This window comes from Tachypleus tridentatus, chromosome 7 (assembly GCF_004210375.1).
Source record: "Tachypleus tridentatus isolate NWPU-2018 chromosome 7, ASM421037v1, whole genome shotgun sequence".
In the NCBI taxonomy this organism is placed as follows: domain Eukaryota; kingdom Metazoa; phylum Arthropoda; class Merostomata; order Xiphosura; family Limulidae; genus Tachypleus; species Tachypleus tridentatus.
In genome coordinates this window covers 173,175,128-173,195,981 of record NC_134831.1, presented here as the reverse complement: position 1 = coordinate 173,195,981, position 20,854 = coordinate 173,175,128, and the positions used below count along the sequence as shown (strand labels likewise).

General features: G+C 35.9%; 1 protein-coding gene across 2 annotated transcripts; it reads left to right on the top strand.

The window, feature by feature from the left end:
• The first annotated feature begins 203 nt into the window (after positions 1-203).
• Positions 204-19,253, top strand: LOC143257263 (uncharacterized). Of its 2 annotated transcripts, none has more exons than XM_076515699.1 (5): positions 204-704; positions 2,737-2,841; positions 9,544-9,705; positions 14,696-14,887; positions 15,095-19,253. In XM_076515699.1, exons 1-5 carry the CDS (start codon positions 344-346, stop codon positions 15,949-15,951), a joined length of 1,677 nt encoding a protein of 558 aa, XP_076371814.1. In that variant the 5' UTR covers positions 204-343; the 3' UTR covers positions 15,952-19,253. The 2 variants fall into 2 exon arrangements, with proteins under 2 accessions (XP_076371814.1, XP_076371813.1); XM_076515698.1 differs by having other exon boundaries at positions 2,737-2,850.
• Positions 19,254-20,854: the final 1,601 nt, after the last annotated feature.

The following is a 20,854-nucleotide window of genomic DNA, read 5'->3' as shown; positions in this document are numbered from 1 at the left end:
ACTACATATTTAACTTGATCGGTACCCAGTGACTTAAAAACAGTCCAAGAATTAAACTTGTCACAAATAACGAGAACCACTGACTTGCGTAACAGATCGCCCTCGCATGTGTCAGAGAAAGATGACCTTGCAATACTTTACTTCCCTTCTCCGCGAGAGGGCGCTTTTTACTTACTACGAAACTGAGTTTCAGTTTTCGTGTAGGTAGGACACTGGGGGAATTCCGGGCGCCTAGTGAAGCCAGCCGGCGCGTTATGTAAGACCGCAAGTTCGTCCTTTTACCATTCAGAAGCACGTGCGAGTTGAAAGAAGTTTCTTACAGTTGAATCATAAACCTACTGTAATGCACTTGCCCAAAGAACTTAGACTATCGGCTGGCAAAGCCAACGCCACCATGACAGACCTCGCACTCCCGGAAGAACGTGCCTTACACGAGGTTTTAAACGAACACCCAGGAGAGCTTATACGGACCGGGAGCCCTAACTTTCTATGTTCAGTCTTACCCTCCCATTGGCGTTCCAACAAAACTCTACCCGTGGCTTTCAAAGTGGTCGCCCTAGCGGAAGTTTCTGACGGGACCTTGGTGACCATTCAGGCTGGAAACGACGAGAATTTTTGTGCTGAGCTACGAAACGCCACCGCTGTCATGAAGAATCAAGTGGCGAAGTTTAATGATCTAAGATTTGTTGGAAGAAGTGGACGAGGTAAGATATTAAAAAACACGTATTAATTAATGCCATTTTTATCTGGATATATATCGATTAAGTATTGATTGTTTTTGGTGTGTTTTTTTTACTCCGTGAACGTCAGCGGATATAAAACGTGCATGCTCAACTACCACGTGCTCGCTTCTCGTAACTTTCCAAACGTGTTGCCTGCACACTTCCATTTAACGTTGTGCCATTTTAGTTTCTAGTGAACATAATAGTGGCATAGCTAAAACTTTTCAGGGGGACAAAACATTGGATATTTTCCAAATACTAGATACACGAAATATACGTCACTAATTTTCTCGAAACATCTACTACTATCACGATCCAAGGAGGAGATTTTTTTTTATCGACATTTCAAATAAATTTCAAAATATGTTTAAAACAATACTACGGAAGGGGGGGGAATGCCCTCCTATAACTACGTCATTGACTGTACAAATCCTCTTTTGACTATCACACGCTGGTTAAGGATCACGTGTAACTTTCGAAAAAAGTAATGGAATTTGTTTATTAAAACTAAAACTGACAAGGCCGAATCGTCTTGAATAAGCTGTCAAAACTGAAGAAACAATACGGCGTGATCGTTCATAAATTAACAAACTAAAGCTCAAGACACTCTCGTGTGGGTGTGGTCAGTTTAATCAGGTAGTATATTTAACCTTTTGGTTGCAACAGGTGTGTCATGTTTCCCCTAGATGGTTTTAAAACATGGTATCTTTTCTTATTCCAATAAACTTTATATTTTAATAAACTTTCTCTTTAAGTGTATAAACATTTAAGGAGTTTGGAGTAAAAAGTAGTTTAAATAGTTACGACAAAGTATGAGATGATAATTTATCTGGTCACCTACAACCTTGAACTATTCTGTTGGAAGAAACTGTATGTTTATGTGAGAAATAATGTTCTCGGCTTTAGTTTTAACGGTTATGTGTATAATCAGAGAGATCGGATTTTATAGGCTCTTGATTAGCAAATCGTTTCTTGTGCCATCGTGAAAAGGAATACCCAAAAGCTACAGGAATGCTATCTGCGCTAGCCGTCCATAATTTAGTAGTGTAAGACTAAAGGGAAAGCAGCTAGTCATCATAACCCGCCGCCAACTCTTGGGCTACTCTTTTACCAACGAATAATGGGATTCACCATAACATTATAACGCCTCCATGGCTGAAAGGGCGCGAATTTTTGGTGTGACGGAGGTTCGAACCCGCGATCCTTGGATTATGAGTCGAGCACCCTAACCACCTGGCCGTGCCAGGGTTTTGTTGGTTCTGTTCCTATCAGATTCGAAGGAAACCTTGAGAAAATACTTTCTCACTGAACGTATAAGATCGCAGAAAGGACGAATGACAGTGACATTTCTATTATGTTTTAAACGGACCAAAAAGGCATAGTGGAATAGTAAAATCATTTTATATGGTGTCTGACAAAGAAAAGTTCGATTAACAATCACCCAAAGGTGTTCTAACCTATCGATCTTCTAAACCTCTGTTTTGAAAGTGTTTTAGTATTTGTGCATTGTATTGGGTTGAGGAATAATTCGTGAGCGTTTTTTCAAGTTAAAAAAATATATTCATAAATGAAACGCTTTCGCAAAATATTTCATGTCATTTGGTAGATAATTTTTTGCTCTAATAGATGGTGTGTTTGATTTTCATATGTCTTTAATTTTTGCTTTCGTTTTCAGCTCATTAAATGGAATGTCAAGTGGACAAAATCGAGCATTTTCGACACCATCTGCTTTTCGCATTTAATTTCTTGCAATTTCGTTTAAAACAATGCATACTATATACCTAGGTATTACATGAAATAAAGTATCATAATAAATGTTTTGGGTGTAATGTGTTCATGCATTGAAGTATTGTATAGTCTTGCATGTAATGCTTGAATGAAATTATTTAAAAACGCTCACGAATTATTCCTCAACCTAATATATACCAAACTGTTGCATACTGGTACGCTAATTCTGTAGCTTATCTTTACAGAGGAGATTAATTCATACTTCATAGTAAGTATTCTTTTTCAGGAAAAAGTTTCACCTTGACAATAACTGTCAGCTCCAGCCCTCCTCAAGTGGCTACTTACAACAAAGCCATCAAAGTGACCGTAGATGGACCACGTGAACCCAGAAGTAAGACTAGTAAGTTCTATCACTAATAATAATAGTAATAAAAATTACGTGTATTTGAATAATATGAAATTTACTTCAGAGTGTTTAAACTTTAGCCTCCAGTTATAGATTTTTGAAGAATGAATATTTTTTATTTAAAAGTTCTTGTAATGTAAAAACAGTATTTCTAAGTGCCCACACTTAAAAGAAAGCATGCAGTACTTGTACCAGGGAACGTATTAAAACTGCAAGAAAAATTATTGAAGTTTGTAGCATAAGATACTTCGCTTCACTGAGGGGTTCCTACATCCTATAATACCTGACTGACTTCTCGATCGTTTTTTAGTCTTAATTGGTATAAAGGCTATGAAGTATAACTAATAAAGTCCTCCACAAAAACATACGACCACCCCAAGTCTTCTTGCCAAATAAGGTCATGGTAGCTTTAACGCTGTAAAAAGAATTAGAGTACAAACAAATAAACTTACGTAAACTTATGAATTGATATAGGACAAATAAATTATTCAATATACACAAGTAAGAGAATATGAAATGCACACCTGATTACTGATGCAGAAGTAAGAAAATTTGGAATGTAACCTCATTAAGACAAACATCCCTTTAATATTGTTCAGAGAGATATGTAATGGTCAGGGTCTACAGTACGATTCACACATAAACGTAGTGCAAATGACATGTAATGTAGTTTCAAAACACTGGCCACTAGGCTTAACCTACTGAATATTATTTTGTTGTTGTTGATGGATATATACATGTATCTAGTGGATTGGTTTGATTTGTTATGAATTTCGCACAAAGCTGCACGAGGGCTATCTGCACTAACCGTCCCTAACTTAGCAGTGTAAAACTAGAGGGGAGGCAGCTAGTCATCACCACCCACCGCCAACTCTTGGACTATTCGTTTACCAACGAATAGTGGGATTGACCGTCACATTATGAAGCCCCCATGGCTGAAAAGGCGAACATGTTTGGTGTTACGGGAATTCGAACCCGCGACCCTCATTTCACGAGTCGAGTGCCTTAATCACCTAGCCATGCCGGGCCTAATAATGATAAGAAATATAAGATATTCAGTTATGAAAATATAACCATACACGTATAGGAGTTAAAGCAAATAGTGATTACATGTAAACGGTGTATTTTGTGTCATAATATTTTGTGTCACAGAGCATTATAGTGATTTATTGTTGGGTATTGTTTCACGGTAGTTGGTCGCTTCTTGACATTTTCAATTTTTATACAGACCCATAAAGTTTAGAAACACTGGAGCTTCATGTGTGACGAAATTTTGGTCATTTAAAACTTTGATTTCTTCATGATTTTCAGTAATATTTCACTCGTAAAAGCTGTGAGTGGATTCACACTACTACTACTACTACTGGGAGTAGTGTGACTACTTGTACTTCTATAAGCTTTCTACTGGTATAGTATTTTTTTATTTGCTCGAGACACTCTGGAGCAGTTTATTATCACACGATAAAGAGGTAGCATTTAGTACCCAGTTACTTCAAATACAAGTACGGGGAGAAAAGTTATGAAATAAATACTTTTTTATTTTTAATTAAAACTTCTTAAGGTGACAGTTTAAAACATTGTATGCTCGGGACTGTGTTGTATTTTAATATTACAGTTATACATTACAAAAGAACATGTTACACAAACCTGTAAAAAAAAATTAAACAAGTAGACATACCTTTTCCTATCAGTAAGACAATGAAAGAACATGAAATCCAAAAAAAAACCAACGTAAAATAAGTGGACATACTTTTAACAGTATTTTGTTTAAGTCTAACAAATCTGAAATTAGTTTAAAACCTCGTATTTGGTGACTAAACTTTGAAATAGATTCTGACTGGTGTAGATAATGTAAAGAACCATGCATATTGAACATATTACCTTTACTTATTTAATGGTAAAAGTGTAAATGTGTCAGGGAAGAGGGCGTGTGTGCACATATAGTCAATGTTGTACCTTTATCCATTAGATAAACGTGCACAATAAAGATACAACAAAATTACTGCAAAAGAAATCATCAAAGTTTTAGGTTTCTTGAAAATAAATATTCAGTGAAACTTATCATTACGGAGTATGTTATAAAATAACTTTTTTTTCACTCTCAGTGATTCAAAAGTTAAGCAACATCGAACCGACCTTCCTGTTATTCGTGGCCCGGCATGGCCAGGTGGTTAAAGTACACGACTCGTAATCCGAGGGTCGCGGGTTCGAATCTCCGTCACACCAAACATACTCGTTCTTTCAGCTGTAGGGGCGGTATAATGTGACGGTCAATCCCACTATTCATTGGTAAAAGAGTAGCTCAAGAGTTGGCGGTGGGTGTTGATGAGTAGCTGCCTTCCCTCTAGTCTTACACTGCAAAATTAGGGACGGCTAGCATAGACAGCGCTCGTGTAGCTTTGCGCAAAATTCACAACAAACAAACCTATTATTCCTTTGGTTGAGTAATACGGTAACAAATACTAATTGGTATTCGTCAAGACTGCTGCGTCTTACTGTAACATGACGTCACTTAGTACTGCCATCTAGTGGTAAGTCACGCACTAATGGATCCTGACTGACTAAAACGAGATATTTAACGTTATTACCACTGCAGTATCATTCCCGAATCTTCAGAATTGTACACGTCATAAAGATGGTTTCGAAATCCGAAGTGAGTAATGTCCGGAAGATATCATAACAAAAAATCTGTGGCGGCCACCATTATAATAGTAAAATCATTTTTCTTTTTAATCTTATTATCTAATTTCCTATATTTCCTGTAAGAACCAACTGCCTGTTTCTTCGCGCCAACATTCTGAAATTTGACATTAGTTGCTGTTTTCAAAGGAGTTTCGTCTAGGGACAAAAGACAACGGAGTTCAAACTTTTTTCAAGAAGGCAAGAGTGAAACTGTTTTTTGTTTTGGCTTTTAATTATTCTGCTAAGCCTTTTATTAGCTGCCATTTTTTGTGTTCAAGAAAAAATATCGTAACAAGCACAAACCTAAACGCAGGTCTCTCTATTCTGTGCCTGCCACTGGATCAAACGCTTAACTTATATAAGCCATTAAGCTTTCAGTTGAGGGGGAATCTTTTATAAGCCTAACGCTGCTACAAAACGTTTTTTTCTTTCTTTCTTTTTAGGTCTGCTTTATTTAAATTTAGTGGCATACAGTTGTTTTTCAACGATAAAGAAAGACGGACAAAGTAATACTTCAGGTTTTAACAATGAAAGAAGCGGTTAAATGTTAATGACTTCAATAATCTGACACGACAACAGACTCTCGACACCAAACGTTTAAGTCATCTGGTAGGTTTTGTAACAACCCTCGTAGTTAGTCAGTGCTAGTCGCCATCTGAGAATGGGCTACATGTGCGTGACACACAACCTAAGAATTTGTACTCAGTGATTTAGGCCCTGATTAGAAGGCCCATAAACAGTTAGTAGCCCGCGGGAAGGCGACTGTGAAATTAACCCACTCCAGTGTCTATTCGAGAAGAGCGGAAACTGGTTCAATCAAGGGTTGAAAAAAAACAAACAGGAATCCGGAAATAGTGAATCACTTATCAGCGAACTCACTTGATCTAACGTTTCTGAAGGAATATTATATACGAAGCTCTGAAAAGTATAACGTGATGCACAGTTTGACAAGAGCCAAGAAGAATTGTGTCTCGTTTCGAACGAGTAAGCTTGTTTATCATTGTTGTACCTGTGCTAGCCGTCCCTGTATTTAAACTTACAGACCAGAGGGAAGTAGCTGATCAACAACATCCATTGGTAACTCTTGATTTACTACAGTAGAATACTGGAATTAAACTATCATTTCTATAGTGCACCCACACCCACTCCCCCCCCCAAAAAAAAAATGCGTCAACGAGTTTGGATTCACAGCCAGGCACGCTAATTTACTTGTCCACGCCCAGTCTATGACAAAAAGAATAACAAACGTAATTGTATAATATACTGTCTCCAACAATAAAGGCATAAATGTATAAGTCTGTTCATCGGCCAACGCTTTTTATATTTTTTTCCTGGTGATTAGCAATCATTATTTAAACCAGTGGAACGTGTTACTCTTACAGAATTAAGTTTTTAGTTATTATCCGAACTAGAAAAACTTCTTTAAGTATATATCTGAATTCTGTTAACGCTTACAAGACTAAGTAGAAAATAATAATAAAGAGAAATATTAGCTGATATATATAACTGTGTAAAAATATATATAGTGTTGTGCAAAAGTGTTAGGAGAAGAGAATATTTTGTCATATTTCCCATTTCATGTGGTTAATATGAATTTTAAACACAATGGTAATGCCTCACTGATTCCTATTGACAACTGGATTAGCCAGGGTAAGAATACGTATCATTCTTTAGATTTAATTTGGTTTGTTTTGAATTTCGCGCAAAGCTACACGAGCGCTATCTGTGCCATTCTTTAGAATTCCCATATACTTGTACCAAGGTTATGTCATAAGGGTTGTATTTGAATGAACATATTGATCAGATTTAGGGTCTCAACTAACTGTCTTGGTACACCATGTAGTGTCTCAGCTACACATAAAGAAGCTAGCATATTGTATATATATACCAGTATATCTTAGAAGAAATAAATTTAATAACAATATTAACACTTTTAAGTTTTCTAGTCATTACCACGGCCCAAAATCGTAGATAATTATCAATGAAACTAAGAGTTCGTATAAAAGCTTTACATGATGCTGGTTGGACTCTCTGATAAATTACTGAAGAATTGAAATGTTCATCAAACACTGTCAAGTACACCCTAGATCGTGAGACCAAGACGGGTAAATTTGAAAACAGAAAAGGTAGAGACAAAACACCTAAACTCAATGATACTGATGTTAAGTATCTTTGTTTATACAGTTTTTGGGACAGAAGGAAGACTGACACCGATCTCAATCATGAGATAAATTACTATGTACCAAAAAATACAAAAGTGTCCAGATCTGCAGTATCAGAAACACAACAACAATGGAATATTTAGTCATGTAGCAGTTTAAAAAAACAACTTTACTTCGATATCCAAATATTATGAAGAGACTGAAATTTGCTAAAAAACTGGACTGTTGATTACTGTAAAAGGGTGTTATGGGCGGATGAGTCCAAGTTTTAAATATTTTGTTAAAAGCGTTATTTGTACGTCAAGCTGAAGAAGGGTGAAAGATATTTATCACCATGCATAGCACCTACCATGAACCACGAGAACGTAATGTGATGGTTAGGGGTGTTTTTCTGTTAAGGCGACAAGAGATATTTGCAAAATAGATGTAATAATGGACCAGCACAAGTACCACAAGGTACTGACCCATCATGATATATCCAGTTGTTTGCGTATTATTGGTAAATGATTCTACTACCAAGAAGACAGTGACCCCAAACCTTCATCCAACCTATGCAGAACTTGTTTAGCTGAGAAAGAAGCTGCTGGAGTCATATAAATGATGCAATGGGCCAGGTAGAGCCCTGATCTCAAACCAATTGAGCAGATTTGGAATTTGATAGATCAAAAACTTGACATAACAAACGTTACTTCTAAAGACACTTTATGGAAGTGCATTAAAGACACTTAGAGTAAAATCCTAAAGGATGCTTTGATTAAATATGTTGCAACAATGTCTGAAAGACTGTTTGGGGGACACACAAAACATTAACTGTTTGTCGAACTCAAGCACTTTCACTGAGTTTATGTTGCAGTACATGTAAAGTTCAATAACATCTTGATGTGTCACCTGTGATTTACCCTCCATTGTTCTTCGAAAGTAGCCTGAAATATAATTTTGACTTTGTCCTAATACTTTTGCACAATACAGTGTGTGTGTGTGTGTATAATCTAATAAACTAAAACCTAAACGAAAATCAAAATATCTGCACAAATCAAAACAATCTCCAGGTTACAAGCTATTGAAATTGATATATAACATATATATGTTATATACACACGGACTCTTGGAAGTATTAACATTCCAAAAGTACACTACATTAGCGCCATTTTTTCCAAATGATTGGGAAAGCTGGATGAACTTTACTTGCAGCTTTAAAGCACCCAGCAACAGTTTCATCAATAAATTTTGTAAAACCCATATACGTATATTTTTTTTATTTGTAAAAATTCGGTGCCAAACCCCTCCCTCCATCCCTCGCATTGTTGTTACACTGAACTAGAGAAAACACCAAGAATGTTTAGCATCTTCTATTATGGCGAATGAACATGAAGACCACTCATATTACTATGTTTACCTATGATGCTTTTGTTCGTTAATGACGTTTTACAAGCGTATAAACATTAACAAGTTACATACATGCGCGTAACAAAAAGACTGTTAACAAAAGTTTGGAGACACCTGATCAAAAATTGGGGGAGTAATCTCGAGACGTTATGCCTTTTGCTCATACAATAACTTCAGTGACTTAGAAATAAATTTGGTCGATTGATCCACGTCAGACAAGTCGTTTCAGCTTCATTCTTCCTAGAGATTGTATTATTGAAGCTTTCATCTCCAACCTCTCAGTGACTCAGATGTTAGTCTGAGACTTGGAACATTGAAGATCGGGTTTTGGTACGTAGTGAACAAAAAGCACAAATAGTTTGTTCTGCTGAGCAAACTATTACTGAAATATCATTCTGTTTTGTCTATTGTTTGGTATTCAAATAAACGTGACGTTTTTTATATTTTTTGTTTCCAGGACAACAACAACAACTTCGAACAATCGCTTCGACACTGGGTCAGAGGCCAACCTATCTCGCTCCTCTGAATGAGTTAGAAAATCTGAGACAAAAACGTAGAGAACAGTGGACATATGAAATTCCTCGAAGATTGCCTGCACCCCCACCACCCCTACCCCAAGGTAAACTGTTCTTTAGTACTTAAACGTTAAAATATAACGTACTTAAAATATCGTGTTATAACTTAATATATAGGAATGTTCTACATATTAAGTGTGTGTGTGTGAGAAAGATAATGAACGCTTTCATACTCTCCGGTTCGAACCACAGATCACTTATTCGGAAATTCATAACTTCCATTATGAATTCTCTCGGTGAGTCAGAGCTAAATATGCGAACTTGCAACTCTAAAATTCTGAGTTAGATTCCTCTCGGTGAACACAGCAGAAATCCCAAAATAGTTTTGTTCTAAAACAAACCATTTCTACACAAATGTCTCCAGTGGCGCAGTAATGAGTTTGAATGCTTATAACGCTAAAATCCGACTTTCTTGGTGGAGACAGCACAGATAGCTTCGTGTTTAACTGCAAAAATTTTTACATAAGTAATCTAACTGTGATAGCAGTAAAAACAAAATATAACTGGCACATCGAAGTTTTTTGTTTACTTTACATGATATAACTAAAATATAGTGTACTCAAGCAACACGTGGCTCCAGAAAACGTTTTCAGATTGTTTTGGAAAGCTTAAGGCTATAATGTTGATCCCTAAAAAGAACAAGTTGAAATCTCTGGTGTATAGGTCGTTTGATTTTATTTAAAACATGCACACGCCTGTCTATCTTCGAATTATTACAATACAAATGGCAAAACATAATCGTTTTCCTCGTCTTTTTATATTTTTTTTTATAAACTTTCGTGTCATTCCAGAAACGTAACACAATAGTCTCGTGCAGACACGAATCGTGAATTCCATTCGTTCCCGCGCACCCTAAGTAAATTTTGATTCATTTCCTGTCCATTTGTTTTTCTGCTCTGGATGTGAATCTTGTAGTACAACAGGACACATCCTATAACGTTAATATTAAACCTGTTAGCCTTCGCCTACCTTGAGAATTATCAATGTATGTCCTGAACAACACTCGTCGACACGAGGCCTTCCCAAGTTTACAGCCGTTTCACGCTTGACTACTTTATTACGTCATAGGAATGTGTTGAAAATTTCTTGGTAACCGACGCTCCTATTATCATGAAGAGTTTTTTTTTTAATTCCTTTTCAAATCACAAACAGGTTGGCTGCTGAAAGCCCTAAATGTCATCCAAAAATTGTTCTCGGAAAAGAAATTCAGTTTTAAGCAGAAAAACGGTCACAACCCTGCAAAAAGAAACTGTGTTGTATTTCCAGTAGGCCAGGTTTAATAAATATAATTACTATTCATACCACACGTTGCTAATATCATTATAAATAAATAAAAATTATATATTACTAAAGATGACACAGAAAGGTTTTCAAGGAAAGAATTCCACATGGAAACTCTTGCTACACCAAAAGTCAGTAGCTTTACTAATTTTTTTTTTTTTTTTTCATTTTGTTAGGCACGAATTACAAAACACGACCCCCTTAGAAGCTCAGAGATAAGTTAAAGGACTATAGCTCTTGGGTTTCGATACGTACGATGGACTGAGCATAGATAATCTATTGTGTAGGTTTTTTATTTAACAACTGAAAAAAATACGAAACATGAAATTTAATGGCGCTACCTGTTTTGTATGCTGGCAACTGCGATGTTTATAAAAGAACATACAAACACACATTTTTTGATATCGTGTTCTTTAAAAAACTGGCTGCACTAATGAAACTGAGGAGAAAGACATAGGTGAACCCTCTCATCCTCCCAAATGATTAAGTACAAATAGATAAAAAAGCAGACGAGATTCGTAGCTATTTAAATGATACCGCCGCCATTCGTGTGCTGTGGCTCAAAATTATGGATAGGGCGACTCAAGCTTCATTTACTAATCCTAATGTAACTGTAATAGAAATCTTAACAAATACAATTAAGTAGCATTTGTATAACGGTTCTTACATACAACATTAAAACAAGAAAGCAGTTATCAGGACAAACACGGATACCAACATTTATGTATAATTGTAAGGTATTTCTTTGCATCTGCAATAATCCAACACTTGTTTGTTTGTTTTTAATTTCGCACAAAGCTACTCGAGGGCTATCTGTGCTAGCCGTCACTAATTTAGTAGTGTAAGACTAGAGGGAAGGCAGCTAGTCATCACCACCCACCGCCAACTCTTAGGCTACTCTTTTATCAACGAATAGTGGGATTGACAGTCACATTATAACGCCCCCACGGCTGAAAAAGCATGTTTGGCGCGACGGGGACACACACACACACACACACACACACACAGTGGTAGGGATACTCCAGTAATCAGATTTAGCTTAACGTAGAATCAAATTAAATTATATAGTTCTTTGTTTGATCATTAATAAAAACAGGGGAAAAGGTTCATAATAACATATTATTTGGCTAAAATTAATATTTCAATCCTTGTACGGTCCAGAGCACGCTAATTGGAGTGACCATAAGGTTCTGAGCACAGTAATTAAACAGAGGAAATATTAAGTTTTCACTTATAAGAAAATTAAAGTATTTGTCAAAATTTGAAATGTTGACACAACTTAGGAACGTTGCCTTTTCTTTCCTTCGAGTCTAATGTGTAATGGTAAATTTTCAAAATCCTTACTACTAAACCTTCTAACGGTTAGGCCTATTAATTTTACATTCTCTTATGGCTCGTTTTTTTCAATATTGGTTTTGTATTTTCCTAAGAAATAACTACTCGTGTGTATCACAAGAAGTCAGTATATTCTTAACGCAATACTGTTCTGCATGTAACAATATCTTACACACTGTTTTTCTCTCTCGTGTGCGCGCGCGCACACACACAAACGCTTTCCACGTTGTGTTAAGATCGACACGTGTTACAATAAAAATATCGTGTTTTTCTTAACATTTGGTCGCTTTCCAAAATTCATCGATGCTAATTATAGTTGCAAATACAATGACGTCATGGGCGGTTCTACGCCAATTGTTAATCTTGGACGCTTTGTTGAGATTTTCAGTATGGATATCAAGCAAAAAGAAAAGAGAGAAAAAAAAAAAGTATTCGGAATAAATGAAATTTGGATAACGTCTGGAGACGAATGCGATAAAAATAAACCACTGTAAGAATACAACACTGAAACGAGATGTTTCAAATAACTTTTCTTCCTCAGGCATAATTTTTATTTTCATATTGGTCCACAGAAGAGGGTCCGGCATGGCCAGGTGGTAAGGGCGCTCGAATCCTCGTCACACCAAACATGCTCTTTCAGCCGTGGGCGCGTTATAAGTGAAGGTCAATCCCACTATTCGTTGGTAAAAGAGTAGCTCAAGAGTTGGCGGTAAGTGGTTATGACAAGCTGCATTCCCCTAGTCTTACACTGCTAAATTAGGGACGGCTAGCGCAGGCAGTCATCGTGTAACTTTGGGCGAAATTCAAAACAAACAGACAAAACAGCAGAAGAGTGGTTATTCGAGACATTGATAAATAAAATAAATTTGTTTCAGTTTCAACGTTGCATTTTTATGGTACGTTTATCTTGAAAGGAAAAATATATTGCATTCTCATTTACATTAAACATATTCTCCATGTAATTCGTCTTTTTTTTTTTTTTCTTGGGTCTTTGAGTGTGAGCCCACATTGAAGAAACACCAGAAATCAAAGATCACAAGAGTTGACGTTAGAGATAAGGCACGCTGACGTTGAATGTCAGCATCAAACTCTGAGATACGCCCTTCAATAGACGTGTAAATAAGTTTAAACTTTCCAGGTTACACTTTTGGTTATGCATACTTTCATACCGTCGTTAGGACTATATTAGTAGTTCCTACTTTATTCACTAGAACTGCTGACGTAGTTCTCGACCAACTCATCGTGCAACGCGAGATTTATATTTTTTTTTTTTACACAAACGTGAACAAAATAGACGGATAAAAAATTAAAGAAAATAATGTATTATTCGTTATTTTGGGTTATTTTCTGAAGGTGAAAGTATGTGTTCTCAAGTGTTTGGGAAACTTCTAGGAATTTCATGTGTTGAGAACAACACATCAGGTTAAAATGCTCGAGTAGACGTAAAATATTTCGCAATCTAGTCTGCTATTAGTTAGTTTACTGTCCCAGAAGTTTCGACCCATAGGGAAAAATTCATCAAAATTAACAGCCATACACATATCAATTCCTGGTATGTTTTGCCATCAGGGTATTTTCTTACCTGAAGTATGCACAGCTGACATTATAAATGTGTTTAATTAACTTTAAGAATATAATGTCTATTCCAGACTTCTGGGACAGCCTGTACATACAATATAGTTGTAAAAGCAAGAAGAATACTTTTGATGTGGAGGATACTATTGAACATACTAAGGTTGTCCAATTAGAACCTTTGATGTACTCTTTGTTGTGTTAAAACGTGGTCAAATTATTGTTGTTACTTGACAGTATTAGCGATTGATACATTGTCCAATCATAGCTTGCTACTTAAATTATATTGTCCAATCAGAGCCTCTGTACATTAACGTTCGGAGAATTGCATTCAAACTTTACCTGTTTGTTATTCGTATAGAAGATCACAAAAACACAAATGTAAGGCAGATGTGTTTATTTTTTATAAACATAGTTTATTGTAAAAATAACTTCTTGTGACATATTACACTGTGATACAATTTCTCTTGTAAACTATTGAGAAATTATTCATATATAAAACAGACTGGCGAGCCACAATAAGACAAGTGACGAAAATGTCAAAATTAAATAATAGGTTGAACATTCGCCAAGTTTATAAATTATTTTATCTTAAAAACGATGACGTTTCAAACTGGTGCTCTTTGTCAGATCTTACAGTTTACTCAGCAAATGTATTGCGTTAGAGTAATTCCCTGTGAAAGAACTCGGGGGGGGGGTCCATAAAACAATTTATTTTAAACAAATATGACGGAATATAACTGTTGACTGGATTTTGTTGAACTTACGTTCAACAATAATGGCCAGATATTCATCTTCTTTCTTATTTGTAATTAATATCTTATGTTTGTGTTCAATTGATTTCAGAACCCAACATTTCTTTGCAACTTCAACCTCCTGCATCGCAATGGAACTCCTATTGCACATCACCCTACCCTACCTACTTTACCTCAGCCTCGACACTTACATCTTCCGACCTAGGTGCTTCAATACTGTCGTGTCCAGGAGAGGGCGCTGTGGGAAGTAACTTTTCTTGTACATTCGACAACCCCGTTTCAGGTATTTACGTAACTCTGATAAACATATTGTTTATTTACCGATTCATGTCGCCTTATTTTAGATATCAAAACTGATTCTTTTATACTCGTACCTTTGCATCGCATCTGACAAACTATTTTACGTTTATTTCGTAAATAAAATATCTGATACTTAAATCATTCCCTAAACTTATTATTTAAAAAAATTGTTTTATTTTTATTTTTAAAGCATCATGGATAGAAAATATTCCAGAAGCACCTCCGATTTCAAGTTTACCAATTACACCGCTATCTACTTTCATTTCAACTTCATCGTCCAGCTCTTATAGCACGAAATACACAGGAACAGCTGTCTCAGGAAGTCATTTTACTCCTCTGCAACAGCGGGACTCGAACCCAAACTTAGCCTTATCATTCCGTCTCTCAGCAGGTCCAGGATTAAAAGATTCAAGCTCACTTTTTCCCTCCAGATCAACTGTTCCATCCTCGACATTCTCCGTACCGGATATCCGTATATATCACGAGCAAGAACTGTCCAACAGGAATCCTGTAGCCAACGTTACAATGGGAGAACTTTCATCTCCTAGCGGCACGTTGACACAACTTGGCGTCAACAACAATCCAAATTATCCACTGCCTGTGAACCACAACTGGGGCTGTAACTTTCTACCTTCTCCTAGCTATTATGGCAGTACGAGTTCAAATAGTTCGCCACCTGGTGGGAGATTCATAAGTTCTCCGGCAGTCCCTTCACCTTTGTTTTATCATCAACCCCAGCCTTTATCTCCCTCGCCACTTCATCTGCTAGGAAGCGAAATGAGGTCAATAGTAGATCTTCCTCTGGGTTCTTATCACCAACAACAGCGATTAGACAATTTGTCCTCTGGTTTCGATAGTTTCTTGTCCGGCCAATCTAATCAGGGTTTAGTTCCTAGGCCACTGCAGGATGTCAGTGTAACAAATCTTCAATCCGCCGAAGCGCCCTCTAGCCAAGCACTGAATTCATTACCACCAAGTGCAACATCTGCTTCTTCTGAAAACAATCAGATTGACCCAACACTTAGCCAAGTATGGCGCCCATATTAAGTGTTAGTTTCATCTCCGTGAATAAAGAAAAATTCGAATGTTGAAATGGAAATCGAAAGAACTATTTCCCTTCCATATCCGTTGTTTTACAACAAGGCACCAAACATGTTCGCCCTTTCAGCTGTGTGAGCGTTATAAAGTTACAGTCAATCCCACTATTCGTTGGAAAAAAAGAGTAGCCCAATAGTTGGCGGTAAGTGGTGATAACTAGCTGCCCTCCCTCTAGTCTTACACTGGTAAATTAGGGAGGTTTAGTGAAGATAGCCCTCATGTAGCTTTGCGCGAAATTCTAAAACAAACAAATCGTAACAAGGATTTATGGCGACAGCTCGTTCTTTATCAATACTTATGTGATATGAGGGCCTCATTGTGGATGAAGAACCAATGTTTTCACTTTCAAGCCAATAATATGACGCATCTGGAACCAAAGGAAATGATGCAGCTTATCGTGTTCACAGCCCTGATGAAGTACAGTTTGTTTTCTGAGACGTAACAGAAGGATGTATGTGAATTGCACCACCTGAAACTTCAGTTCAGTGGAACCTGCTAGCATGTCGTGTCAGTTAATATTTTCTGATATCATATTACACCATTTTCTGTGTGTCTCAAAATGTACTAGCTAGTTGAACAGTCGAAAAAAATATTCTTTACACGTTGAAACCTCAAATTTGAAGAAAGTTAACAGTATTAAAAAGACATATTTAATGACTTCAAAACTGTTCCGGTATACTGTGTTTATTTTTATGTTCTATTTGTTTGTATTTTGCCCCCCGCTAGTACAGCGGTATGTCTCCGGATTTACAACGCTAAAATCAGGGGTTCGATTCCCCTCGGTGGGCTCAGCGGATAGCCCAATGAGGCTTTGCTATAAGAAAACACACATGTTTGTATTTTACAAGTTATTAACTGGAAAAAGATGCGCCACCTACAATCAGAACGTTATTTCCTTTTGTGACTTATCTTCGTGTGAAGAAACATATGCAAACTGTTATTTATTGAAATAACTCGTAGTAATCACTGTATCTTGTCGTTGAAAACTGTCTTACTGATTTCCTCGCCAGCCAGATAAGGAACTGCCAACAATACTGTTTGATTGAGTATATGTATAATGTATGACTGTTAAGTGCCTTATACTTTCTGTGACTAATTTGTGCCTAAAATTCCTACCCAGGTTGTGAGTACATATATACATATCTTTAGAAATGTGTGTAGGTAACGTTCATATCATGCAATATATACATAATTTATTTTATGAATCATCTTACTTTCTTCCACTTTGTTTTGTTAATTTTAGAGTTAGGTTGCATGATCTTAATCATAATTTTCGAATATTTTTTGAAGATTTGTAGAACAATATTTTAGTCACTTGGTTAGTTCCAATGACAACAGTTATACTTATTATAATGTGATGAGTAGGTGAAATAGTTTTAAAATTATTTTTAATATTTGTTTGCAGAGGCCATGTTAGGAACTCGCAAGTGAACAAGGTGTCAAAATTGTTCAAACCACCGTATAATATCCTACAACTGACCAAGATTGGGTTAAATCACATCGAATAACGTGTTATATTTTGTAAATACCCACAAATAATGCTTAATAAATTGTATCTGGTTTCATTGTATTTTATAGAATGTACTAAAGAATTAAGTTTCAAGTCGTTTTTGGAACCTAAAATGCACGATACTCGCAGTGTCATTTTTAAACACTTTGTTCACACATGTCTACATCAGACTTTATTTTGCCTCTTGTCATAAAAAGAGAACTTACAAGTCTGAGAAACAAGGAAAAATATTTACTGTAGTAACGTAAACCTTTTTACGATTGTGCTGCTATCCGAACAACGCCTCATCAGAGTCTCTCTGCGTCTGGTCATTTATTCAAAATGAATATCAAGACCTCTTGATGTCTGGTAATTTTTCCAAGGTGTATATCAAGACCTCTTGATGTCTGGTCATTTGTCCAAAGTGTATATCAACACCTCTGGTCATTTCTCTAAGACGTACAACAGGACCCTTTATTTCTGAATTTTTTTCTCCTGGGTTTAAATCAAGACCACTATGTTTGATAACTTTTCCAGACTATGCAAGTTGTTTTCTTTTTTTATAAAAAAGAGTTTGCCTGGTTTAAGGTTGGAATTTATAAAGGATTGCTCTTGCCTTACTTTGTGAGTAGATAACATTACAGTCTCTTTAATGGGGTTCAAAAATAGCCAAGAAACTGAAAAGACATCCCTCTAAATACACAAGGCAAGAACAGTGTATTATAAATTTCGACATTACAATGTTATTTTACCGTATAAAATACAAATAAAGTAATGTACGTCGCCCACATACAAATCTGCACTGATCGCGACTTTGTCACAATTTAAGTACAATAATTTAGGCTTGCACTAAATCCATGACAAAACACTGCTGTTCACAGAGCTTGAACAAGAACGCTAGGTGGCTGTGGGTAAAGTTCGTTATAAAGCGAGGCTTAAACATTAGTTGGAGAGCTGGACAAAGCTCTGGATTTTGGAGCTGGAAAGCCGGGTTCGGATCCGTGTGATACCACAGACCGTTCAATGCATTTAAGATACATTATACGTAAACACTCAGCTTAGATAATAGTTGGTAAAGCACTGCTACCTAGTTGTCTTCCGTCTGGTCAGTAGTTCAGAATTAGGGACAGCGACAGATAGCATAAATAGTATATGCAACTTTGCCATGAATACAAATATTAAGAGAATGCAATCTTCTTGGAAAGAACACTGCCACGTTGTTTTTATGTACAAAATCAATTAGGTTCTTACATAATAATGTATGGTTTCAGCTGAGACGAAGTAGAAGGTGTAATTGAGTGTTCCAACACTTGAGTCACTTTTATGTTGTTTTTTTATATACATGTTTATTGACAGAAGTATCTGAAACAAAGCTTACTCGGGAATCTTTTGGAACAAAGCAAGCTGTGTTAAGACACAATAGGACGCGAGTCAAAAATCTGACTGGACACGTTAAGAAGTATGAGATAAACTTGTTTTACTACATGTTAGGAAGTATATGAGTCACAGTTATGTTATGACACATTAAAATGTGAGTCAAAGTTATACTATGACACATCAGAAGATGAGTCAAAGCTGTGCCATGACACATTAGGAAGTGAGACGAAGCTATGCTAAGATACAGTAAGAAGTTTCAAAATTTGTAGTGTATGGCCTTTCGTTTGTTATTCATCTTAATACAAAACTTGATTTGTTTAGAGTTAGCTTTCAAAAGTTTCTTGTTAATGACTGTATGTTCATAAATAAAACTTTGATGTGTTTTCATAATTCTAAAGTGAAAGTTCTTTTATCCTTACGTTGCAGCTCTTCAGTGTTTTGTAATTGAGACGATAATTAATTTAGTTCGTTCTTGTCATTGTATCCTATTTTTTTTATTTATTTACTTTATACCATCAGGCTTTCGTTACATGAGGCTCCACATCGTTTTAACGATAAGTCTGAGGACTTATAACGCTAAAAATTGAGCTTCGATGCCTGCGATGGGCACAGCACAGGTAACCCATTGTGTAGTCTTGTGCATAATTATAAACATACAACGATAGCGTAATATTCTACGGTGGCTAATAATTAATAATTTTCTAAAAATCCAACAGTGAACATTCTACGAAAAAACAACAATTTTTTGTTAAATAGTGTTTAGTTTCGATCTTATTTCATTAATAAAAGCAACTTAAATCCCAACGACTGTGTCTTGTCTGGCTGTCGGTATCGGTAGATACTACATAAACGTTATATTAATATTTGTTTTTAAACATATCCAATATGTCTAATTTTTCAACGTTTTCTTCTTGTTTTACATTCACAACTAAAAAAAAAAAATTCTTTAGGATTTTAATATTATTAGAAGTTGTTTTTTCAAACGTTTGAGTGTTAAGTTTAGTTTATTAAAATAGAATATAAAGTCCATGAACGCCAAAAAATGGTAAGCCTGCCTGTGTTGAACACAAGTTTTTTTATTAATGTGGTTTCCATTGTTTTTCTATAATAAAAGTGTTACTAACCTTAGAAGTTGTCTCCTACATTGTCTTTTTGAAATTTCCGTTCATTGAGTGAAACAACCAGACTGCCTGCAAGTAAAGCTTATTTATTATTATTATTTCTGGGAGAATGCACTTGTCTTGCTATTTACCAGGCTGTAAAATGTTGTACTCGTATTACGTTTCAGTCCTAGTACCAACCCTTCAAAGTGGATAAATACTATGAATCGTTACGACACACACACACGCACTGCCTAAATATGTCACGATCCGAATGTCGTCACATTTTCAACAGCCTTGTCTTGAGTTTTAAACCGTCATGTTTTAAAAATCTATTTTGGAAACTGTCAGATCTCGACTATTCATTATAAAGCGTATCATGTCAGTGTGTATGTAGGTTATTAAATTCATAAAATGAAGAGGGAATAAGAGTGAAAGAAAGAATCGTTAGATCTTATAAGAATATTTCAAAAAGGAAACAGTGTGGAAAAACAAACAAAAAACACGAGACCAAACAGGAAATTCTGGTTGATATAATCAATATGTACAAATAGAAAATTCTCAAACATATTTTAAAAACATATTCGTTTTCTTTATCGTAAAGTAATTAAATGTCAATGTATACTTCAAAATGTCTCGAGTCTAAATAAGTTAAACAGCCAGCAAATATTCAGTTGTGTAACAGTAGTGTAGGTTACACTGTTCTAAAAAAGATAGGCTTACATAAACTAATATGAAACCTTCATCACGAAGGTAGGCTTGTATAAACTGTTATGAAACCTTTTGTCACGAAAACAGAATTGCGTAAATTGTCACGAAGGTAGGCTTACATAAACTGTTATGGAACGTTTTGTCACGAAAACAGAATTATGTAAATTGTTACTAA

Coding starts and splice junctions, on each gene's coding strand:
- LOC143257263 (XM_076515698.1), top strand. CDS start 344: ATGCACTTGCCCAAAGAACTTAGACTATCGGCTGGCAAAGCCAACGCC. Junction 2,851..9,543: donor TGAACCCAGAAGTAAGACTA/GTAAGTTCTATC, acceptor TTTTGTTTCCAG/GACAACAACAACAACTTCGA. Junction 9,706..14,695: donor CCCACCACCCCTACCCCAAG/GTAAACTGTTCT, acceptor AATTGATTTCAG/AACCCAACATTTCTTTGCAA.